Genomic DNA, 26,347 nt, shown 5'->3' on the forward strand with positions numbered 1-26,347 from the left:
GACTAGATACGCTATTGTAATTGGTTTCATTACAGTGGATGTCAGGTGTAGATCCATTTGTGACGCCAGTGAGCTATTGTATCCTCCTACGGTGTGTAGTGAAGCATGTTTAGCTATTCCTCGTCCTGCAGTGATAATGATACTTGTGAGAAACTTATTTTATTTGTTTTGACAGGTACAGGTAGGCAAAGGAGACGTACTGTACTGTAAAAGCAAACCAGAGGAGAATTCTCCTAAGAACTCAAATAAATGACCTGTCCGATATCAAAAGGTATTTGGGGAGAATTATTGACAATGAGAGTAACTTTTATTCTTAAATGAATTTTAAAACGTTTCGGGTGTCGGGCAAATGGGCTGAGCAGTGGTTATTACTATAGACTTCACTATTTTACTGGTTTCATACAGTACAGGCCAACAGTTTGGACACACCTTCTACTATTTCAATGTGTTTTCTTTCTTTTCATGACTATTTACATTGTAGATTGTCACATCAAAACTATGAATGAACACATGTGGAGTTATGTACTTAACAAAAAAAGAGGAAATAACTAAAAACATGTTTTACATTCTAGTTTCTTCAAAATAGCCACCCTTCGATTACTGCTTTGCACACTCTTGACATTCTCTCCATGAGCTTTGAGCACACCTGTGAAGTGAAAACCATTTCAGGTGACTATCGAGAGAATGCCAAGAGTGTGCAAGGCAGTAATCAGAGCAAAGGGTGGCTATTTTGAAGAAACTAGAATATGAAACATGTTTTCAAGTACATAACTCCACATGTGTTCATTCATAGTTTTGATGTGACAATCTACAAGAGGGGTGTCAAACTCATTTTCATTGAGGGCCACATGGCAGTAATGGCTGCTTTAAGAGGGCCGCTTTTTTAAAATTAATTGACATTATGCATGCGGGTAATAACCTGTGATTAATCATGATTAATCAAATGCATATGCATTTGATTAGTAGATTTTTTTATGTGTAACTTGCTTTGAAATCATAAATAAAGGTGACAACTTGACAAGTAGATATTGAACTATTTGTTTTTAACTCACAAAAATTGTTTTGCAATACAGTATATAATAATATACTTGGCATGATCACATAATATTAAAGTATCAAATATGCATTTTTTTTGCCATCTAAATTGAAAGAACATATGCATTTAGTAAAAAAAAAATTAAGTAAATAAATCATTTATTGAAACTAGGGATGTCCGATAATATCAGACTGCTGATATTATCGGCCGATAAATGCTTTAAAATGTAATATCGGTTTCATAATTATCGGTATCGGTTTCAAAAAGTAAAATGTATGACTTTTTAAAACGCCGTAGGGAGAAGTACAGAGCGCCAATAAACCTTAAAGGCACTGCCTTTGCGTGCCGGCCCAATCACATAATATCTACGGCTTTTCACACACACAAGTGAATGTAAGCATACTTGGTCAACAGCCATACAGGTCACACTGAGGGTGGCCATATAAACAACTTTAACACTGTTACAAATATGCGCCACACTGTGAACCCACACCAAACAAGAATGACAAACACATTTCGGGAGAACATCCGCACCGTAACACAACATAAACACAACAGAACAAATACCCAGAATCCCTTGCAGCACAAACTCTTCCGGGACGCTACAATATACACCCCCCGCTACCCCCTATCCCCACCTCAACCTCCTCATGCTTTCTCAGGGAGAGCATGTCCCAAATTCCAAGCTGCTGTTTTGTGGCATGTTAAAAAAAATAATGCACTTTGTGACTTCAATAATAAATATGGCAGTGCCATGTTGGCATTTTTTTTCCATAACTTGAGCTGAGATAGGCTCCAGCACCCCCCACGACCCCGAACGGGACAAGCGGTAGAAAATGGACGGATAGATGGAGTTGATTTATTTTGGAAAACCTTGTTACATTGTTTAATGCATCCAGCGGGGCATCACAACAAAATTAGGCATAATAATGTGTTAATTCCACCACTGTATATATCGGTATCGGTAATTAAGAGTTGGACAATATCGGGATATCGGTAAAAAAGCCATTATCGGACATATCTAATTGAAACCCATTTTTTCCAGGCTTTCGCGGTTGATCTACAATGTAAATAGTCATGAAAATAAAGACAACACATTAAATGAGGAGGTGTGTCAAACTTTTGGCCTGTACTGTATATATATATATATATATATATATGTCTTAATAAGGTTATCCAAAAAATGGTGCTCGATACCGTAGTAGAGCGCAATATATGTATGTGTGGGAAAAAAAATCACAAGACTATTTCATGAAATAGTCTTGTGATTTTTTTTCCCACACATACATACATATATATATATATATATATATATATATATATATATATATATATATATATATATATATATATTGTATCTGCTGATGTAATTCTATTCAAACCAAAAAAAAGGCAGATCCCAAATTATGTCAAAATGCAAAATATCAACGGCGATCTCTAATTCATTACAAATGATTCCTTAATATTTAATTATGAACGTAATTGTACTGCATTCCTTTTGGTTGTGTCTTCTATGCACACATTCCCACGGCCACATCCAGTAAGCCCTGACTTATTGTTTGTTAAATGGTCTGGCTGCAAAATATTCATTAGAAATGGAATATTTTCATAGCGAGAGCAAAAAAAAAACTATTTACAACTTTCTAAATCTAAACATGAAAAGACCCTCATAGTCACCTTTACAAGCGACATGGCGAGGGACGACTGCGTTCCAATACTCACTAGGCTGCTTATTAAAGCGCAAACCGGGGCCACAAACAATATTCCTGGTGCACGGTTCACTCACCGCCTCTTTCTCGCGGTCCATGATGGTCTCCAGCTCCTCAAAATGCCGCAGTTTGATCTCCAGCTTCTTCATCTGGGTCTCCACCAGCAGCGCCACCAGAGACTTCACCTTCCGCTCTTCCACCGCCGCCAAATGCTGCGTGAGGGGAGCGGGGACAATGTTAGGCATGCACAGGAAATGAAAAAAGAGAAGGAGATAAGATGAAAATGGGTGTGACAGAGCTCTGACAAATCTGAATAATGAACTCAGTGTGGGGAATGAAAGCAACAACAACAAGAATAACTAGATGAGGCAATTCCTGAAGGAATTGTGTGTGAATGCTCCAATGCTGAAGTTGAACTGAAATCCTGGAATTTTTTTTCGAATTGTTGAAGTCGAGCTCACCATTTTCCAAACAGGCGGAATATTTAGAAATTGGAACAGTTTGAATCAGAAGAAAAATGTGGGGGTTGTGGAACTTTGAAGAATGTCCCATTGATTTCAATGGGAATTTCCCAAAACAATTAGGAATTTCGGTAAAAGCGGGAACTTTTGAAAATTGTAAAAAACTTGAATGTTCTGAATGGTTGGTAATAATAATAGATTGTATTGGTAAAAAAGCACTTTACAACCTCAAAGTGCTATTAAAAATTAAAAGATAATAAAAATTTAAAAAAAAAGATAATACAAATAAATAAAAATAAAAGCTAGAACAGCCTAATAGCTGGAATTAGTATGCATATATCTAAAAAAAAAGGCTTCTTTAAAAAGAAGGGTTTTTAAGCCTTTTTTAAAAGCATCCACAGTCTGTGGTGCCCTCAGGTGGTCAGGGAGAGCGTTCCACAGACTGGGAGCGGCGGAGCAGAAAGCCCGGTCTCCCATTGTTCGTAGCATTGTCCTCGGAGGTTGGAGGAGGTTAGCCTGTCCGGAGCGGAGGTGTAGTGTGGAGGATTTGAGGGTGAGTAGTTCTTTGAGGTACATGGAGGCACTGGTGGTTTAGTAGGGAGACTTTGTATTCAATCCTGAGTGGAACAGGAAGGCAGTGAAGGGATTTGAGAATTGGTGTGAAATGGTCGTATTTCCGCACACCAATCGTGTTGGTGTTGGAATTTTTTTAAATCGGTCAAGAAATATGTATGGTGCGGATGGTGTTCTGCTGACCTCGACTGCGGAAGTTGTGGATCGGTGGAGGGAATACTTCAAAGACCTCCTCAATCCCACCAACACGTCTTCCTATGAGGAAGCAGTGCTTGTGGAATCTGTGGTGGGCTCTCCTATTTCTGGGGCTGAGGTTGCTGAGGTAGTTAAAAAGCTCCTCGGTGGCAAGGCCCCGGGGGTGGATGAGATCCGCCCGGAGTTCCTTAAGGCTCTGGATGCTGTGGGGCTGTCTTGGTTGACAAGACTCTGCAGCATCGTGTGGACATCGGGGGCAGTACCTTTGGATTGGCAGACCGGGGTGGTGGTTCCTCTCTTTAAGAAGGGGAACCGGAGGGTGTGTTCTAACTATCGTGGGATCACACTCCTCAGCCTTCCCGGTAAGGTCTATTCAGGTGTACTGGAGAGGAGGCTACGCCGGATAGTCCAACCTCGGATTCAGGAGGAACAGTGTGGTTTTCGTCCTGGTCGTGGAACTGTGGACCAGCTCTATACTCTCGGCAGGGTCCTTGAGGGTGCATGGGAGTTTGCCCAACCAGTCTACATGTGCTTTGTGGACTTGGAGAAGGCATTCGACCGTGTCCCTCGGGAAGTCCTGTGGGGAGTGCTCAGAGAGTATGGGGTTTCGGACTGTCTGATTGTGGCGGTCCGCTCCCTGTATGATCAGTGTCAGAGCTTGGTCCGCATTGCCGGCAGTAAGTCGGACACGTTTCCAGTGAGGGTTGGACTCCGCCAAGGCTGCCCTTTGTCACCCATTCTGTTCTGAACTTTTATGGACAGAATTTCTAGGCGCAGTCAAGGCGTTGAGGGGATTCGGTTTGGTGGCTGCAGGATTAGGTCTCTGCTTTTTGCAGATGATGTGGTCCTGATGGCTTCATCTAGCCAGGATCTTCAGCTCTCACTGGATCGGTTCGCAGCTGAGTGTGAAGCGACTGGGATGAGAATCAGCACCTCCAAGTCCGAGTCCATGGTTCTCGCCCGGAAAAGGGTGGAGTGCCATCTCCGGGTTGGGGAGGAGATCTTGCCCCAAGTGGAGGAGTTCAAGTACCTCGGAGTCTTGTTCACGAGTGAGGGAAGAGTGGATCGTGAGATCGACAGGCGGATCGGTGCGGCGTCTTCAGTAATGCGGACGCTGTATCGATCCGTTGTGGTGAAGAAGGAGCTGAGCCGGAAGGCAAAGCTCTCAATTTACCGGTCGATCTACGTTCCCATCCTCACCTATGGTCATGAGCTTTGGGTTATGACCGAAAGGACAAGATCACGGGTACAAGCGGCCCAAATGAGTTTCCTCCGCCGGGTGGCGGGGCTCTCCCTTAGAGATAGGGTGAGAAGCTCTGTAATTCGGGGGGAGCTCAAAGTAAAGCCGCTGCTCCTCCACATGGAGAGGAGCCAGATGAGGTGGTTCGGGCATCTGGTCAGGATGCCACCCGAACGCCTCCCTAGGGAGGTGTTTAGGGCACGTCCGACCGGTAGGAGGCCACGGGGAAGACCCAGGACACGTTGGGAAGACTATGTCTCCCGGCTGGCCTGGGAACGCCTCGGGATCCCCCGGGAAGAGCTGGACGAAGTGGCTGGGGAGAGGGAAGTCTGGGCTTCCCTGCTTAGGCTGCTGCCCCCGCGACCCGACCTCGGATAAGCGGAAGAAGATGGATGGATGGATGGATGGACGGTCAAGAAATGTTGAAGTAGTAACATGTTGAATTGAGAAATGGCATTACGGAATTCCTGGAATTTCAGGGAAAACGGGGAATTTTTCCAGTTCAAAAACAACTTCATTTTTTGTCCTAATTAAGAGGAATGTTTTGATGGTGGAACGGTTGAAATGCATCGAAAAATGTGGAAGGGCTGCACGCCAGATAAATGGGTGGAAATAGGGCTTTGGAAAACCAGGAATTCTGAGAGATCCTGGAATTTATTTTAACTTGGAATAAGAGTTACCATAATATGTTACGTTAACATACCAGTTGGTTATTTATGCCTCATATAACGTACACTTATTCAGCCTGTTGTTCACTATTCTTGATTTATTTTAAATTGAATTAAATTCAAATGTCTATTCTTGCTGTTGGCTTTTATCAAATACATTTCCCCCAAAAAATGCGACTTATAATCCAGTGCGACTTATATATGTTTTTCCCCTTCTTTATTATGCATTTTTCGGCCGGTGCGACTTATGCTCCGAAAAATATGGTATGTTATATTTGATATTGCTACTACGGTACATTTTTAGTCTACTTTATACCTGCATTATCCTTTCCATCCTTTGTAACTGAGCTACTGTGCGGAACAATTTCCCTTGTGGCTCATTAAAGTTTGTCTAAGTCTGATGTAAAGTAACATAGTAGAAATGATCCGGATCACCCCCATAAACGTGTTCCTTATCCCATTTCCTGAAAATGTCATCAAAATCTGCCTATCTTTTTGAGTCATGTTGCTTAGAGACCAACCTGTCCTTCAAACCTAGCAACAAACGCTGTCTATAAATACATTTAATGTAACACAGAAGGACATTGTGGCTCCCAAAATGTCAAGAGTTGCTAAGAGACTGAACGTCTTCCTGTGATTGGCGGGTTTCCAAACGAAGGGGCGGGCCTTACCTTGGCCTTTGTCGCCGCAGAGGCCAGGGCTGCTGCTGCTGCCGTGGTAACGGTGCTCTCCACCAGATCGAGCTCCATCATCGCTCTCCCCTCATCCCCTTCTGCCTCTTGTCCGTGCACATTGTCATCCTCAGGTTCTCTGCCTGGAAAAGGAGGGTAGGTGATCTAGTAGAGTAACATTCGACGTTATCAACACTGTTACTGCACCTATATGCAGACTGTCTCTTTCCTCCGTGTTCTCCCTTTTGACTCGCTCCCCTTCCAGTATTGATCCCCTCGATTCAACCAAAAGCCCGTCGGCGTTGACGGCAACCTGAAATAGGACGACAAAAAAATATCACAAGGAGGTCACAAAATCTGGAAAAAATGCGTTAGTCTTCCACCTGATGGGAGCTGGTGTTAATCTCCATTTGTGAGGGCTCCAGCGGGTCTGAGGGGGGAAAAGCAACATTTAATCCTCGCAGACATTATTTTTGTAGGAATTTAAATGGTTAAAAGATGTCATCTCACCAGTTTGTTTCAGCTGGTTGCAGGTTATTTCGTTAAAAGACTCTTCGTGGACTTGGGAAAATTCCTCTGCACACAAATAAATGTAGTTAGCGCATTGAATTCAACCAGCACTCAAAATGCAGGACTTTTAGCAGGGGGGTGTATATTATAGCGTCCCGGAAGAGTTAGTGCTGCAAGGGGTTCTGGGTATTTGTTCTGTTGTGTTACGGTGTGGATGTTCTCCCGAAATGAGTTTGTCATTCTTGTTTGGTGTGGGTTCACAGTGTGGCGCATATTTGTAACAGTGTTAAAGTTGTTTATACGGCTACCCTCAGTGTGATCTGTATGGCTGTTGACCAACTATGCCTTGCATTCACTTGTGTGTGTGAAAAGCCGTAGATATCATGTGATCGGACCCGCACGCAAAGGCAGTGCCTTTAAGGTTTATTGGCGCTCTGTACTTGTCCCTACGTCCGTGTGCACAGCGGCGTTTTAAAAAGTCATACATTTTACTTTTTGAAACCGATACCGATAATTTCGGATATTACATTTTAAAGCATTTATCGGCCGATAATATCGTCAGTCCGATATTATCGGACATCTCTAATGTCAACATTGGCACACAAGCTATAAATAGTTCATCTGCATTAGCGCTTATAATAACAATCTAACTAATACTTGGTTAGTATTCAAGTCAAGAAATATAAATGGAGTACCGTATTTTTCGGATTATAAATCGCTCCGGAGTATAAATCGCACCGGCCGAAAATGCACAATAAAGAAGGGGAAAAACAGATATAAGTCGCACTGGAGTATAAGTCGCATTTTTGGGGGAAATTTATTTGACAAAAGCCAACAGCAAGAATAGACATTTGAAAGGCAATTTAAAATAAATAAAGAATAGTGAACAACAGGCTGAATAAGTGTACGTTATATGAGGCATAAATAACCAACTGGTATGTTAACGTAACATATTATGGTAAGAGTCATTCAAATAACTATAACATATAGAACATGCTATACGTTTACCAAACAATCTGTCACTCCTAATCGCTAAATCCCATGAAATCTTATACGTCTAGTAGAGATGCGCGGATAGGCAATTATTTCATCCGCAACCGCATCAGAAAGTCGTCAACCATCCGCCATCCACCCGATCTAACATTTGATCAGAACCGCACCCGCCCGCACCCGCCCGTTGTTATATATCTAATATAGACGATGCAAGGCATTAGTGAGGTTATAAAGCTTTTGCCTGTTAAAGAAAGGAGACTGATCCAATGCAGCACAGACATTCGCGTGCCACGCTGTCACGACCCAGACGCACACCAGTGCGCAATCAAAAGGGAGCCGCGCTGAGCGCACCTCCAAGCGCGTCTCGCTGCCGGCGACGGCCGGGTATGGGCCCGACGCTCCAGCGCCATCCATTTTCAGGGCTAGTTGATTCGGCAGGTGGGTTGTTACACACTCCTTAGCGGGTTCCGACTTCCATGGCCACCGTCCTGCTGTCTATATCAACCAGGGTGAGCCCCACCCCTTTCGTGAGCGCACTGCGCGCGGAGTGACCCTTGTTACGCGCCCCCGGCAACAGGGGTGGCGGGCAGGTAAGCTGCGCGGGCGGAGCGCGCGGAGTGACCCCTGTTACGAGCCCCCGGCCACGGGGGTGGCGGGCAGGTAAGCTGCTTACCTGCTGCGCGTGACGCCGGCCACGGCGAAGGCGGACGAGGCGGGGTGTCGGTGCGGTGGGCGCGGTGGTGACCCTGGACGTGCGTCGAGCCCTTCTCGCGGATCGCCTCAGCTACGGCTCCCGGTGGGGCCCTCTCGGGGGAAGGGGCCTCGGTCCCGGACCCCGGCGAGGCGTCCCTTCTCCGCTCCGTAAAAGTGTCCATCGCTTTTTTTTTTTTTTCTTCTGTTGTGGCATATGCTGCAGGTGCCTGCTCGTTTTTCGTATGTGGGTAACAACATTTAACTATGTATATATATTTACCAATTGGTTTAACTGCCACCCGCCTGAATCTATTTAAAATCAAAATTTTTTTTATTTCAACCGCCCGACCCGACCCGCGGATAATCCGCGGACTCCGCGGTTGTGCCCGCAAACCGCGCATCTCTAACGTCTAGTCTCTTACGTGAATGAGATAAATAATATTATTTGATATTTTACGCTAATGTGTTAAAGGGGAACATTATCACCAGACCTATGTAAGCGTCAATATATACCTTGATGTTGCAGAAAAAAAGACCATATTTTTTTTTAACCGATTTCCGAACTCTAAATGGGTGAATTTTGGCGAATTAAACGCCTTTCTATTATTCGCTCTCGGAGCGATGACGTCACATCGGGAAGCAATCCGCCATTTTCTCAAACACCGAGTCAAATCAGCTCTGTTATTTTCCGTTTTTCCGACTGTTTTCCGTACCTTGGAGACATCATGCCTCGTCGGTGTGTTGTCGGAGGGTGTAACAACACCAACAGGGACGGATTCAAGTTGCACCAGTGGCCCAAAGATGCCAAAGTGGCAAGAAATTGGACGTTTGTTCCGCACACTTTACCGACGAAAGCTATGCTACGACAGAGATGGCAAGAATGTGTGGATATCCTGCGACACTCAAAGCAGATGCATTTCCAACCATAAAGTCAAAGAAATCTGCCGCCAGACCCCCATTGAATCTGCCGGAGTGTGTGAGCAATTCAGGGACAAAGGACCTCGGTAGCACGGCAAGCGATGGCGGCGGTTTGTTCCCGCAGACGAGCGAGCTAAACCCCCTGGATGTCTTGGCTCACACCGTCCCTTATGCCACCGAAGATGATCAAGAGAGGAATATCGACCCTAGCTTCCCTGGTCTGCTGACATCAACTCCAAAACTGGACAGATCAGCTTTCAGGAAAAGATAGCGGATGAAGGTATGTCTACAGAATATATTAATTGATGAAAATTGGGCTGTCTGCACTCTCAAAGTGCATGTTGTTGCCAAATGTATTTCATATGCTGTAAACCTAGTTCATAGTTGTTAGTTTCCTTTAATGCCAAACAAACACATACCAATCGTTGGTTAGAAGGCGATCGCCGAATGTTGTTTTCGTCGGTTTCGCTTGCATACGGTTCAAACCGATATGGCTCAATAGCTTCAGTTTCTTCTTCAATTTGGTTTTCGCTACCTGCCTCCACACTACAACCATCCGTTTCAATACATGCGTAATCCGTTGAATCGCTTAAGCCGCTGAAATCCGAGTCTGAATCCGAGCTAATGTCGCTATAGCTTGCTGTTCTTTCCGCCATGTTTGTTTGTGTTGGCATCACTATGTGACGTCACAGGAAAATGGACGGGTGGTTAAAATCAGGCACTTTGAAGCTTTTTTTAGGGATATTGCGTGATGGGTAAAATTTTGAAAAAAACTTCGAAAAATAAAATAAGCCACTGGGAACTGATTTTTAATGGTTTTAACCATTCTGAAATTGTGATAATGTTCCCCTTTAATCATTTCACACATAAGTCGCTCCTGAGTATAAATCGCACCCCTGGCCAAACTATGAAAAAAACTGCGACTTATAGTCCGAAAAATACGATATTGTTGGCTCTTTTTATATTGGGTATATGGGCGGAATAAAAGACCGCTCAATGGCTCCGATGTAAGCGGACAGAGAATAAACAAGAACCGCGGAGTTCAATGAGTCATGAAGAACTCACCAAGTGCGGCCTTAGCAGCGGCGGACGCCACACGTGGATCCACCACCGACGCCAGGAAGGCCACGGTGCTCATCACGGGGTTCTCGGACTGACTGAAAGGCTTGGGCTGGAAGGCCAGCGGGCCGAGCGAGGCGGACGAGTCCTCGAGGTACGGATCTTCTATGGGCAGACGGAGGAAGTGGAGGATGCAGTCATCCTGCGTTCTGGAGCCCACGTGCTCCGACACTTTGTTCCAGTCGTCCCTGTACACCTCCAAGGCCTGAGAGAGCCAAGAAAACATGTTCAACACCATAAAAAGAGATGAGAAGTTTCACAAAATCATACCTCCAATAACAAAAGAGTCTCTTGCTCCGTCCATTCCCGCCCTGCACACGCTCCCTTCGTCTTCAGCCACAAACAAAAGCATTTTAGATGACAGACTAAACACACTCGACTGTGTTTTCTGTCGTTGCTGAGACCTTTGGGTGTTTCCTGGTGTACACATCCATGCGCAGACCGAAGTTTTGGCAATCCGAAGGCTTCTCGCGGCTTTTTTCTGGGAAGGACAACATGTGCTGTGATGCTGACACCTGCAAGAGTCAATGTTATACCTTAGCCATGACACGTGATGTACACTAGTGGTCAAAAGTTGACATACACGTGTAAAGGACATAATGTCATGGCTGTCTTGAGTTTCCAATCATTTCTACAACTCTTATTGTTTTGTGATGTAGTGATTGGAGCACATACTTGTTGGTCTCAAAAAACATTCATGAAGTTTGCTTCTTTTATGAATTTATTATGGGTCTACTGGGTCAAAAGTATACATACAGCAATGTTAATATTTGCTTACATGTCCCTTGGCAAGTTTACCTGCAATAAGGCGCTTTTGGTAGCCATCCACAAGCTTCTGCTTGAATTTTTGACCACTCTGTTGATTCTGTTGGTTTTCTGACATGGACTTGTTTCTTCAGCATTGTCCACACATTTAAGTCAGGACTTTGGGAAGGCCATTCTAAAACCTTCATTCTAGCCTGATTTAGCCATTCCTTTACCACTTTTGACCTGTGTTTGGGGTAGGGGTGTAATGGTACACAACATTTTGGTTCTGTACGTACCTCGATTTAGAGGTCACGGTTCGGTTCATTTTCGGTACAGTAAGAAAACAACAAAATATACATTTTTTGGTTATTTATTTACCAAATTTGCGAAATCTTCCACCAAAAATATTTTTCTTAGTAGAATATTTGATGTGAAGTAATGGGAACCTTGGATAGGTCAATAATTCATAATAACATTGATTTTGATTCAATATTATGTTTTGAGCAATGACAGTTTGAAAGAAAAAAAAACAGCTTTGTTTTATTAGTCAACATTGCAACTTTTTCTAAATTACATTTAACCTTTTTTATTTCACTTTTGTTATGTTTTTGTTTATTTTAATAGTATTTTTAGAATGTGCCGTGGGCCTTTAAAACATTAGCTGTGGGCCGCAAATGGCCTCCGGGGCACACTTTTGACATCCCTGCTATAGATAATAATAAATTAAATGTGATAAATCTATGGATAAAAAGCAGAGCCTGGCGACGCATGCGCGTTTATCATAACTCTCTCTCTCTCTCTCTGTCTCTGCCCCTCCCTCACCAATGCTGCTGCACGCACAATTTGTTTTGTTTTTAACCCCTTCTTAACCCTGAACGTACATTGAAAATACACGCAACCCTAACTCAAAATGCCGGACATTTGAGGCATTTAAGAAACTCCGCCACTTTTGTCGTGTGTTTGGGGTCATTGTCCTGTTGGAACACCCAACTGCGCCCAAGACCCAACCTCCGGGCTGATGATTTTAGCTTGTCCTGAAGAATTTGGAGGTAATCCTCCTTCTTCATTGTCCCATTTACTCTCTGTAAAGCAGCAGTTCCATTGGCAGCAAAACAGGCCCAGAGCATAATACTACCACCACCATGCTTGACGGTAGGAATGTTGTTCCTGGGATTAAAGGCCTCCCCTTTTCTCCTCCAAACATATTGCTGGGTATTGTGGCCAAACAGCTCCATTTTTGTTTCATCTGACCACAGAACTTTCCTCCAGAAGGTCTTAACTTTGTCCACGTGATGTCAATGTCAGATTACAAGTGTATGTAAACTTTTGATCCTGACTGTAAGTACACTTTTGCTGAGCTGTGGGTGAACTCCATACCTGTAGTGGTCTGTGCTGCAAGGGGGCCAGCCCAGTGGGCGTGTCGGCCAATACATTGAAATGAGGGGTGGGCGGGGGTCCCATGGGGAGTGGCCTGCTCTCTGCGTCCACCTGGTAGTTGATCAAACCCCACTGCTCTAAAAATGAATGCACCCTAAAAGACAAAGTAGATATTCCAAAATAAGGCTGTCAAAGTTAATGTTTGCGATTAATCACACAAATAGCTTATTAATTATGTATAAACACAGATTAATCACACATTTTATTTTGACATGCTCCTTCAAAATACATTATGAGGGGACTGTAGATAAAACTATCCGGTTATGAGCAATTTTGTGCTGTGCATTGAAGTAAAACATTTAATTTTGCCCATCATCCATAATCCTTATATTAGACAAGAGCACGCCTCTTTCTGTTTTCTGTGTATTCTAAATAGGGAAAAACTGCTAGCAATAGGAGGCTCATAATGCAAGCAATAAGCGTTGCATCGATTCTGCCTATAAAGTGTGCTGAAAAACATCCGAAAACCTTCAACAACGAAAACCTTTTCATGCCGTAACCCGCCTATTAACCAAGTATTAGCGACACTGTTTTTTAAGGAGCTAACACAAAATAACTTTTAGTTCACACGGCTCCTTTGGCCACTAGCGAAAGGAAAGCTTGCGACTGAGCTACTGCTGCTAGATTGCCTCTTAATTTGTAAAAGTTATGTAGTAGGTTGTGGCCATAAGATTATAAATTGGTCAACTTTGACATTCAACTTAGACCCGAAGACATCGCTAGGAATATGCGGCAAGCTGCTTGATTTTTTTTTTAATTTTCTTGTAATCAGATTATATTTTCGGTATATTAGATGGAATTTTATGGTAAAAATTTAATTTTTTGGGTAAAAATTCCATCTAAAATACCGAAAATATGGTCTGATTAGAAGAACATTAAAAAAAAAAGAAAGATATTTTCGCTATATAAGATGGAAGTTTTACCATAAAGTTCCATCTAATACTGAAAATATGGTCTGATTACAAGAACATTTACAAGCAACTTTATGTATTTTTTTTAATTTTCTTGTATGGAATTTTATGGTAAAAATTCCATCTAATATACCGAAAATATGGTCTGATTACAAGAAAATTTACAAGCTACTTGATTTTATTCAAAAAAAAATTCTAATTTTATGGTAAAAATAAAAAAATTTTGGTAAAAATTCCATCTAATATACCGAAAATATGGTCTGATTACAATAAAATTTACAAGCTACTTGATTTTATAAAAAAAAAAATTATAATTTTATGGTAAAAATTAAAATTTTTTGGTAAAAATTCCATCTAATATACCGAAAATATGGTCTGATTACAAGAAAATTTACAAGCTACTTGATTTTTTTTTTTCTAATTTTCTTGTATGGAATTTTATGGTAAAAATTCCATCTAATATACCGAAAATATGGTCTGATTACAAGAAAATTTGAAAAATTAAAAAAATCAAGTAGCTTGTAAATGTTCTTGTAATAAGACCATATTTTCGGTATATTAGATGGAATTCTATGGTAAAAATGCAATTTTTTGGGTAAAAATTCCATCTAAAATACCGAAAATATGGTCTGATTACAAGAAAAATAAAAAATAAAATAAAATAAAATAAAATCTAGTGGCTTGTAAATGTTCTTGTAATCAGACCATATTTTCGGTATATTAGATGGAACTTTATGGTAAAAATTCCCTCTAATATACCGAAAATATGTTCTGATTACAAGAACATTTTTAAAATAAAAATAAAAATCAAGTAGCTTGTAAATTGTCTAGTTATCAGACCATATTTTCGGTATATTAGATGGAATTTTATGGTAAAATTAAATTTCTTTGGCAAGCTACTTGATTTTTTTTCAAATTTTCTTGTACCCGGTATACAGAACATATTTTCGGTATATTAGATGGAATTTTATGGTAAAAATGCAATTTTTGGGGTAAAAATTCCATTTAATATACCGAAAATATGGTCTGATTACAAGAAAATAAAAAAATAAAAAAAAATTTTTTTTTAAATTAAATAAAATTAAAAATCAAGTAGCTTGTAAATTTTCTTGTAATCAGACCCTATTTTCGGTATATTAGATGGAACTTTATGGTAAAAATTCCATCTAATATATCGAAAATAGGGTCTGATTACAAGAAAATTTGAAAAACAAAAAAATCAAGTACCGTATTTTCCGCACTATAAGGCGCACCGGATTATTAGCCGCACCTTCAATGAATTACATATTTCATAACTTTGTCCACCAATAAGCCGCCCCGGATTATAAGCCGCGCCTACGCTGCGCTAAAGGGAATGTCAAAAAACAGTCAGATAGTTCAGTCAAACTTTAATAATATATTGAAAACCAGCGTTCTAACAACTCTGTCCCAAAATGTACGCAAATGTGCAATCACAAACATAGTAAAATTCAAAATGGTGTAGAGCAATAGCAACATAATGTTGCTCGAACGTTAATGTCACAACACACAAAATAAACATAGCGCTCACCTTCTGAAGTTATTCTTCATTCGTAAATCCTTCGAATTCTTCGTCTTCGGTGTCCGAATTGAAAAGTTGCGCAAGCGTGGTATCCAAAATGGCCGGTTCCGTCTCGTCGAAGTCATCGGAGTCAGTGTCGCTGTTGTTCTGTGAATCCTGCCTTCCGGAAAGCTCGGACCACAGTTGTGACCGAAATATCTGCCCAGGCATTTACGATCCACTGGCAAATGTTGGCGTATGTCGTCCGGCGCTGTCTGCCCGTCTTAGTGAAGGTGTGTTCGCCTTCGGAGCTGTGTGAAAAAAGCCACCCGGCCTCTTCGAGTAAACTTCCCTTAACCACTCGCTCATCTTTTCTTCATCCATCCATCCCTTCGAGTTAGCTTTTATGATGACGCCGGCTGGAAAGGTCTCTTTTGGCAAGGTCTTCCTTTTGAATATCACCATGGGTGGAAGTTAGCATGGCAAGCTAGAACCACAGTGAAGGATGACTTCTCATTCCCTGTGGTGCGAATATTCACCGTACGTGCTCCCGTTCCACAGTGCGGTTCACAGGAATATCAGTTGCTGTGAAATACGGTAGTAATCCGTGTGCGGATGGAGAGATTGCGTCTTTTTATGAACCGGATCCTTGTCGCTTAGTAGGAGCCATTTTGTGGTCTTTACAGATGTAAACAGGAAATGAAACGTACGGTGATATCCGCGCGTTTTTTCTTCTTCTTCCGGGGGCGGGTGGTTGCTTACAGTAGAAGAAGAAGCGCTTCCTGTTCTATGGGGGCGGGTGCTTTCCTTGGCGGTTGCTTGCGTAGAAGAAGAAGCGCTTCCTGTTCTACCGGGAAAAAAGATGGCGGCTGTTTACCGAAGTTGCGAGATCGAAACTTTATGAAAATGAATCGTAATAAAGCGCACCGGGTTATAAGGCGCACTGTCAGCTTTTGAGAAAATGTGTGGTTTTTAGGTGCGCCTTATAGTGCGGAAAATACGGTAGCTTGTAAATTTTCTTGTAATCAGACCATATTTTCGGTATGTTAGATGGAATTTTGTGGTAAAAATTCTACTTTTGGCAAGCTACTTGATTTTTTTTCTAATTTTCTTGTAATCAGACCATATTTTCGGTATATTAGATGGAATTTTATGGTAAAAATGCAATTTTTTGGGTAAAAATTCCATTTAATATACCAAAAATATGGTCTGATTACAAGAAAATTTTAAAAATAAAAATAAAAATCAAGTAGCTTGTAAATTGTCTTGTTATCAGACCATATTTTCGGTATATTAGATGGAATTTTATGGTAAAATTTAATTTTTTTGGCAAGCTACTTGATTTTTTTTCAAATTTTCTTGTAATCAGAACATATTTTCGGTATATTAGATGGTATTTTATGGTAAAAATGCAATTTTTTGGGGTAAAAATTCCATTTAATATACCGAAAATATGGTCTGATTACAAGAAAAAAAAAAAAAAAGAAAAAAAATTAAAAATCAAGTAGCTTGTAATCAGACCCTATTTTCGGTATATTAGATGGAACTTTATGGTAAAAATTCCATCCAATATATCGAAAATAGGGTCTGATTACAAGAAAATTTGAAAAACTAAAAAATCAAGTAGCTTGTAAATGTTCTTGTAATCAGACCATATTTTCTGTATATTAGATGGAATTTTATGGTAAAAATTCTAATTTTGGCAAGACACTTGATTTTTTTCAAATTTTCTTGTAATCAGACCATATCTTCGGTATATTAGATGGAATTTTATGGTAAAAATTCAATTTTTTTGGTAAAAAAATTTCCATCTAATATACCAAAAATATGGTCTGATTACAAGAAAATTTGAAAAAAAATAAATAAAAAAATCAAGTAGCTTGTAAATTTTCTTGTAATCAGACCATATTTTCAGTATATTAGATGGAATTTTATGGTAAAAATTCCATCTTATATACTGAAAATATGGTCTGATTACAAGAACATTTGAAAAAGTATATGAATAAGAAGACATAATTAATCTTTTTGAGCAAGCTGCTTGTTTCATCCCAGCATTTTTTCACCTAAAAGGGGTTCTCAAATCTTGTGCTGAAAGATACAACCATCCCACCAGTTGGCATCCCAGTGACCGCGGACATCGTAAGTCACTGTTTTGTTGTGTTCTGTATGTATTGTTTAGCATTTAGCACTAATGCTACATGATGACTTAGTGTTTTACTAGAGCTGGATCTGCTTCGTACTCCGCTTTTAAAACTTGTAGCTCATCCTCTATGTGTTCTGGCTCAAAAATTATACAGTACAGGCCAAATGTTTGGACACACCTTCTAATTCACAACACAACTGATGGTCCCAACCCCATTAATAAAGCAAGAAATTCCACTTATCAACCCTGATAAAGCACGCCTGTGAAGTGAAAACCATTTCAGGCGACTACCTCTTGAAGCTCATGGAGAGAATGCATAGAGTGTGCAAAGCAGTAATCAGAGCAAAGGGTGGCTATTTTGAAGAAACTGGAATATAAAACATGTTTTCAGTTATTTCACCTTTTTTTGTTAAGTACATAACTCCAAATGTGTTCATTCATAGTTTTGATGTGACAATCTACAATGTAAATAGTCATGAAAATAAAGAAAACGCACTGAATGAGAAGGTGTGTCCAAACTTTTGGCCTGTACTGTAGGTTTCTGGGTAATCCTTTGTCGTGATATGGGTTCACAAAGTCTGCCATGGTCAGCGGTAGTTGTTGACGTAAATAATTGGTATGCGCTCTGCAAATCAATGCGCCCAAAAGGGTTGTTTAAAATGGCCAAAATAGGGTTAAAGCAGTTTATCATGAGATCAAATTTGTCATCCTAACATTAAAAGAGTAAAGACCTTGTCATGGAACAGACGTCTCCAGTGAGACTCCGCCTGCAGGATGTTGAACTCAGGTATTCCTGGGGGTTGAGTCTGTACGTGTCAACCATGAAATTACGATAGGCCAGGTAACTGTAATGGAAAACAAATACAGTTACTAATTGTATCTTTTGATTCTTTTCAAAAAGCATCGCTTACACTTCCGGAGATTTGGACTTGTTCTTTCCATTGAAGAACTCCGGCATGGCCCGCTTCTCTATTGAGTGGATGCTGACAAAAAGGGACGGTGAGGGTCCAAAGTGACAGCATTTCTGCATATTTCCTCACCTGTTGTTATTGAACCAGGATGTAAAACTTGGTATTATGATGTGATGGGTTTGCTCAGTGATGTTGTCCTCTCCCTCTAATAGGCGAGGAATCTCCACTCTTCCTTCCTCCTCGTCCTGAGTGGACATGCATGCACACACGGTGATGGCATTAGAAACCACAAATCCACCACGCAAACATATTTATTTACCGTGCTTTCCGGACCATAGGGCGCACCGGATTATAAGGCGCACTGCCGATGAGCAGGTCTAGTCAGGTCTATTTTCATACAGAAGCGAACCGGATTATAAGGCGCATTAAAGGGGTAATATTATTATTAGAGATGTCGGCCGATAAATGCTTTAAAATGCAATATCGGAAATTATCGGTATCGTTTTTTTTAATTATCGGTATCGGTTTTATTTTTAGGGCCCGCATGGCCCATTGTATAAGGACTCCCAAAGGGAGTCCTTATACAATGGGACATAAGGACCTATTGAATTTGTAAAGTTTTATTATTATTCTTTATTATTATTATACCGACCGCCTCTTTGAGCTGTAATTTGACCCACCATATTTGACCCACACATCAGGACCTGCGAAAATTGCCTTTTAATGAAAAAAACGAACCCCAAAACTCAAAATTGCGCTCTAGCGCCCCCTAAGAAAAAAAAAACTAGACTGCCTGTAACTCCCACTAGGAAGATCGGAGAGACATGAAACACAAACCTTTATGTAGGTCTGACTTAGATCTAGATTTCATAATAGTATATTCTCAGGCAAAAATCAACAGGAAGTTGGCAATTCCCCCTTCAAGACAAAAAAGTACTAAAAACAGTAACTTTTGCCTCTTTGAGCTGTATTTTGACCCCCTTAACATGCTTCAAAACTCACCAAACAGAACGCACACATCAGGACTGGCAAAAATTGCGATCTAATAAAAAACCTAACCCCAAATCTCAAAATTGCGCTCTCGCGCAATTTTTGAATAAAACGCACAAAAAACTGCTCCTCGGAAGACAAAAATGACAAAACTGCCTGTAACTCCCACTGGGAAGGTCGGAGAGACATGAAACAAAAAACTCTATGTAGGTCTCACTTAGACCTACATTTCATAGATTGACAACCCCCAGCAAAAATCAACAGGAAGTTTGCTATTCCCTCTTCAAAACAAATTTTTTGTAAAAACCGGTCACCTTCCTTCAAAAACTATCTCCTCTGAGCGCGTTTGTCGTTTCGGCTTCAAACTAACACAGGAGAGAGATTGAACCCTTGTGATTACAATGACAGAAGCGCTTTTTTTCTAACTGCTCCGGTTTTGATTTTATGACCCTTCAAAGACCCGCTGCGCTGATGCTGCTGCGCTGCTGTTTTTTTAAGATGGCTGCTTAAAAGCAGGAAGCACCAACGTGCCCACACAATGCAGACAAGGTAGGTACACTAGACAAAAGTCTTGGGACACTTCAGACTAAAAGTAGACAAAAGTATTGGGACACTTATGACTATCACTGGACAAAAGTATTGGGACATTTAGGACTAGCACCTGCCAAATATGCGGGCCCGACCAATGCTTGCTTGCAGCTTTAATTTGATTTGTTTTATTAAATCAACATAAAAAACACAAGATACACTTACAATTAGTGCACCAACCCAAAAAACCTCCCTCCCCCATTCACACTCATTCACACAAAAGGGTTGTTTCTTTCTGTTATTAATATTGTGGTTCCTACATTATATATCAATATATATCAATACAGTCTGCAAGGGATACAGTCCGTAAGCACACATGATTGTGCGTGCTGCTGGTCCACTAATAGTACTAACCTTTAACACTTCATTTTACTCATTTTCATTAACTACTAGTTCCTATTTAACTGTTTTTATATTGTTTTACTTTCTTTTTTATTCAAGAAAATGTTTTTAATTTATTTATCTTATTTTTTTTTTTATTTTTTAAAAGGACCTTATCTTCACCATACCTGGTTGTCCAAATTAGGCATAATAATGTGTTAATTCCACGACTGTATCGGTATCGGTAATTAAGAGTTGGACAATATCGGAATATCGGATATGGGCAAAAAGCCATTATCGGACATCTCTAATTATTATGATTATTTTCTAAATGTAAAAGACTTCCTTGTGGTCTACATAACATGTAATGGTGGTTCTTTGGTCAAAATGTTGCATAGATGATGTTTTACACATCATCTTCAAGCCGCTTTCTGACAGTCGCTTCAGGATGCGCCGTTTTGTGAGCGGTCTTATTTACGTGCCTCCACTTCGACAGCGTCTTCTCCCCGTCATCTTTGTTGTAGCGGTGTAGCGTGCAAGGACGGGAGTGGAAGAAGTGTCCAAAAATGGAGCTAACTGTTTTAATGACATTCACACTTTACTTCAATCAATAACGGAGCAGCATCTCCTCATCCGTGGCTCACTAGTGCAACAAAAACGCCCGAAAATGTGTCCCATGAAAAACCGTCCGACCGGAAGTTTCTAATATCTAAAGTTCTTTGGGTGAATAATGTGAACTCACTACACCGGTATGTTTTAGCGCTTTCATGGTGAGTTTACTGACAGATATAAGTAAGAACTTTACACTACTTTATATTAGAAATGGCAACAGCGGAGGATGAATGTCCCATAACAAGAAGATAGGGAAAAAGAAGAAGCTTATCGACTACGGTACCAGAAGGTAAGAAAAGTTGCTTTTACATATAATAATATAATATGTCTTACCTTATACACACACCATAATAATACTCCTATGTTGAAACACAGTACAATCCATCAAGCGGTGTGGCTTCATAGCTTACCAAAGTCCTACTAAAACATTTTGATAGATTTTTGAGCGCCGTGTGTAATGTTCTATATTTTCAATGGAACATATACAATTTTTACGTTGTTTACTTGAGTCATATTGCAGTCTACACGTATCTCTTTTGTGTGACTGCCATCTCCTGGTCACACTTGTCATTTCACCATGTACCAAATAAAATTGCTTCGAGGCCAGTAAGCACAACCAAAATTATTCCGTACATTAGGCGCAATGTAAGACACACTGTCGAGTTTTGAGAAAATGAAAGGATTTTAAGTGCGCCTTATAGTCCGAAAAATACGGTAGTCATTTACCCTTCCCGGGTAATCGTCTTCCTGGTCGTCTGCGAGGGAAACAAAGGAGGAAGGTGTCAAAAGTGATGTTCATTTCCTTGCAATGTTCAGTCCGATGCATATTTACCAAGGTCAGCCATGATGCCTCCCTTGACCGGCGTGTTTTCGCTGTCCTTTTTGAGGTTGACTGCAAGCACAAAAAGGACAACATCAAAACAAGCAAATGAACTCAACAAATACATTGTACAAACTTTTCCATTTACAAACCACAGACTAGATGTTTTGGTACCGGTACAAAAATGTATATCAATACTTTTCAAAATAAAAGGGATCACCAAAAATGTCATTAATGGCTTTATTTTAACAGAAAATCTGACGATACAATAATCATACGTTTCTTATTTCACTCAAAGAACAATTTTAGAAGATTTGAATTAAAATTAAAAAGGCATTAAAAACACTGGGCTTTTCTTATTAGGTTATAATAGAATAGAAAGCTTCACTGACATTGTATTAAAAACCTTGTGATTCATGGTTGCCAATTTTGATCTGTGCTTTGAGACAAATACAATAATTATTAAAAAAAAATACGATGACTACATAGATTAAAACGTGTACACTGCAAAAAGTCAGTGTTCAAAAACAAGAAAAAAAAATACAAAAATGAGGAGTATTTTATTTGAACTGAGCAAAATTATCTGCCAATAGAACAAGAAAATGTGGCTTGTCAAAACTTTCCAAAACAAGTAAAATTAGCTAACCTCAATGAACCCAAAAAATACCTTAAAATAAGTATATTCTCACTAATAACAAGTGCACTTTTCTTGGTAGAAAAAAAAAAGACCTTTTTGCTCAATATGTTGAAAAATATTCTTAAATGAAGTAAACGCTAGTGCCATTATCTTGAAATAATGATATGCGCTCGACATCATGATTCTTTTTTTCATGCTTGAAGTAAGAAATGATTACTTTAAAAAAGTAGTTTTATACTTGTGAGTGTTGATGACACAGCTTTGCAACACTTGATATTCTAGTTTCAAGCATGTTTTACTCAATATAGCTCATCAAATCTCAGCAACAAGCTGTAATATCTTACTGACATCATTTAGGACCAAAACACTTAAAACAAGTAAAACACTAACATAAAATCTGCTTAGTGAGAAGAATGATCTTATTAGACAGAAAATAAGCAAATATCACTCTTATTTGAGATATTTAATCTTACTTAGATTTCAGTTTTTGCAGTGTAGCAGGTAATACATTTTTTTTAAACATAAAACACATTGTAGGAATTTGTTACCCTTGCATTAGTTTATGCTACATGGGCGGTTTTGACTGCGCTAGTAATTGGCAACAAGCCAACCAGCTAAATGTGCACAGCAGGGAAGCTCGTTTACTACATTACTTGTCACCAGAGGTGGGTAGTAACGCGCTACATTTACTCCGTTACATCTACTTGAGTAACTTTTGGGATAAATTGTACTTCTAAGAGTAGTTTTAATGCAACATACTTTTACTTTTACTTGAGTATATTTATAGAGAAGAAACGCTACTTTTACTCCGCTACTTTTATCTACATTCAGCTCGCTACTCGCTACTAATTTTTATCGATCTGTTAATGCACGCTTTGTTTGTTTTGGTCTGTCAGACAGACCTTCATAGTGCCTGCGTTTCAACAAATACAGTCACTGGTGACGTTCACTCCGTTCTACCAATCAGATGCAGTCACTGGTGACGTTGGACCAATCAAACAGAGCCAGGTGGTCACATGACCTGACTTAAACAAGTGGAAAAACTTATTGGGGTGTTACCATTTAGTGGTCAATTGTACAGAATATGTACTGTACTGTGCAATCTAATAATAAAAGTTCCAATCAATCAATCAAAAGTGTGAAGGAAAAAAGACCCTTTTTTATTTCAACCGTACATCCCGTCAAAAGCCTAAAGACTGACTGCACAGTTCCTGTCTTCACAATAAAAGTGCCGCTCCATCGCGCCTGCGCTTTCAAAACAAGAGTCTCCGAAAGCCAGCGCAAACAAGCTAGCAAGCTACGGAGTTTGCCGCCAATGTATTTCTTGTAAAGTGTATAAAAACGAATATGGAAGCTGGACGAATAAGATGCCAAAAACCAACCACTTTCATGTGGTATTAGACAGAAAGGAGGAACTTTTTTTCTCCTCCATTTGAAAACGTGGACGCTATCAGCACTACTGTCTGATTACAATCAATGCAAGTCATCAGAATCAGGTAATACACCAACTTATATTCTTGTCTTCATGAAAGAAAGGAATCTATATGTGTTAAACATGCATGTATATTCATTAAAACACCTTTAACATGTAAACAAAAACGGCAAAATAAATAAATATAAATTATATACTATATACTATATATATATATATATATATATATATATATATATATATATAAATGTGTGTGTATATATATATATATATATATATATATATATATATATATATATATATATATATATATGATATGTGTGTGTATGTTACTCATCAGTTACTCAGTACTTGAGTAGTTTTTTCACAACATACTTTTTACTTTTACTCAAGTAAATATTTGGGTGACTACTCCTTACGTTTACTTGAGTAATAAATCTCTACAGTAACAGTACTCTTACTTGAGTACAATTTCTGGCTACTCTACCCACCTCTGCTTGTCACTCTTTGTGCATCTGGATGCTTGTTTTTTTAAATATTTACCCTAGTTGGAAGCAAAGATTGCAATACTTTATTCACGCCACATTTGGCAAGGCATGTTTTAAAACTCCGCTCGCAGCGTGGCGCCTCAAGTGTTTAAAGCGCCACCTTTGTCGTGGGTTTTGAAACAAAAATACTTCCATATTGCACTTCACCTATTCTCTTTGTTAACCAGTAGAATTGCCGTTTTTGCCAGTCTTCTTCTCCACTGTTTCTGCTTGTAGGTGCGCTGTGTGCTCGTGTTGACACACTCAACATTAGGGCTACGAATCTTTGGGTGTCCCACGATTCGATTCAATATCGATTCTTGGGGTCACGATTCGATTCAAAATCTTTTTTTTTTTTCTCGATTCAACGCGATTCTCGATTCAAAAACGATATTTTCCCGATTCAAAAGGATTGTCTATTCATTCAATACTTAGGATTTCAGCAGGATCTACCCCAGTCTGCTGACATGCAAGCAGAGTAGTAGATTATTGTAAAAAGCTTTTATAATTGTAAAGGACAATGTTTTATCAACTGATTGCAATAATGTAAATTTGTTTGAACTATTAAATGAACCAAAAATATGACTTATTTTATCTTGGTGAAAATATTGGACACAGTGTGTTGTCAAGCTTATGAGATGTGATGCAAGTGTAAGCCACTGTGACACTATTGTTCTTTTTTATTTTTTTAATAAATGTCTAATGATAATGTCAATGAGGGATTTTTAATCACTGCTATGTTGAAATTGTAACTAATATTGATACTGTTGTTGATAATATTCATTTTTGTTTCACTACTTTTGGTTTGTTCTGTGTGGTGTTTGTGTCTCCTCTCAATTGCTCTGTTTATTGCAGTTCTGAGTGTTGCTGGGTCGGGTTTGGTTTTGGAATTGGATTGCAATGTTATGGTATTGCTGTGTATTGTTTTGTTGGATTGATTAATTAAACAAAACAAAAAAAATAAAAAATAAATAAAAATCGATTTAAAAAAAATGAGAATCGATTCTGAACCGCACAACGTGAGAATCGCGATTCGAATTCGAATCGATTTTTCCCCACACCCATACTCAACATGCAACCTCACAGCAGCATGCAAATGGAAAAAAATAAAATAAAAGAGTACCGATATTTTTCGATGGCAGTATAGTACTGTTTTTAATTCTTTAGTACCGCGATATTTTGTTAGTACCAGTATACTGTACAACACTACCACAGACTGAATAAAAAATATGCTTTGGTGTATAAACCTTACAAATGTTTCATCCACCCATTGTGTGCATCAAAACACAGCCATTTTGTGCCCGGTAGCACATCCCTCGTTTTTTTTTATTCCTAATAATTGCAGCAACTTGGCTGTTAAAGTTAAGAATTCAAACTGTGTGCACCACAGAGCTAGTGACAGTGCGCGTGCGTGTCGGCAGGACGACTGCAAATGAGGACAGTTCAGCTCGTTTTGACTTTGTTATGAAACAGAAAAGTTGATCCATAAACCCCTTGCCATGTTTGTTTTATTTACAGTACTGCAGTGTTTTTCAACCTTTTTTGAGCCAAGGCACATTTTTTGCGTTGAAAAAATGCGGAGGCACACCACCGGCAGAAATCATTAAAAAAACGAAACTCATTAGACTTTAAAAAGTCGTTGTCGCAATTGTCGGATATGACTTTAAAGCATAACCAAGCATGCATCACTATAGCTCTTGTCTCAAAGTAGGTGTACTGTCACCACCTGTCACATCACACCCTGACTTTTTTGGTTGTGCTCCCGTGCTTAGTGTTTTAGTTCTTGTCTTGCGCTCCTATTTTGGTGGCTTTTTCTCTTTTGTTGGTATTTTCCTGTCGCAGTTTCATGTCTTCCTTTGAGCGCTACTCCCCGCACCTGCTTTGTTTTAGCAATCAAGACTATTTCAGTTGTTTTTATCCTCCTTTGTGGGGACATTGTTGATTGTCACATCATGTTTAGATGTAC

General features: G+C 39.7%; 1 protein-coding gene across 1 annotated transcript in view; it reads right to left on the reverse strand.

Annotated features, from left to right (window-relative positions):
* The window catches only part of LOC133621252 (SWI/SNF complex subunit SMARCC1-like), a 42,869-nt gene that overhangs the window by 2,996 nt on the left and 13,526 nt on the right, over positions 1–26,347 (reverse strand). Inside the window, exons 12-25 of the mRNA XM_061983257.2 lie at positions 21,798–21,857; positions 21,692–21,720; positions 18,584–18,699; positions 18,455–18,526; positions 18,275–18,388; positions 12,911–13,064; positions 11,191–11,301; positions 11,057–11,116; positions 10,733–10,991; positions 7,064–7,129; positions 6,937–6,983; positions 6,761–6,866; positions 6,554–6,696; positions 2,823–2,957 (exon numbers count right to left, since the gene is read on the reverse strand). Coding sequence (XP_061839241.1) covers positions 2,823–2,957; positions 6,554–6,696; positions 6,761–6,866; positions 6,937–6,983; positions 7,064–7,129; positions 10,733–10,991; positions 11,057–11,116; positions 11,191–11,301; positions 12,911–13,064; positions 18,275–18,388; positions 18,455–18,526; positions 18,584–18,699; positions 21,692–21,720; positions 21,798–21,857 — 1,472 coding nt within the window. The remainder of the gene's footprint in view (positions 1–2,822; positions 2,958–6,553; positions 6,697–6,760; positions 6,867–6,936; positions 6,984–7,063; positions 7,130–10,732; positions 10,992–11,056; positions 11,117–11,190; positions 11,302–12,910; positions 13,065–18,274; positions 18,389–18,454; positions 18,527–18,583; positions 18,700–21,691; positions 21,721–21,797; positions 21,858–26,347) is intronic.

Source organism: Nerophis lumbriciformis, linkage group LG21 (assembly GCF_033978685.3).
Source record: "Nerophis lumbriciformis linkage group LG21, RoL_Nlum_v2.1, whole genome shotgun sequence".
Lineage (NCBI taxonomy): Eukaryota > Metazoa > Chordata > Actinopteri > Syngnathiformes > Syngnathidae > Nerophis > Nerophis lumbriciformis.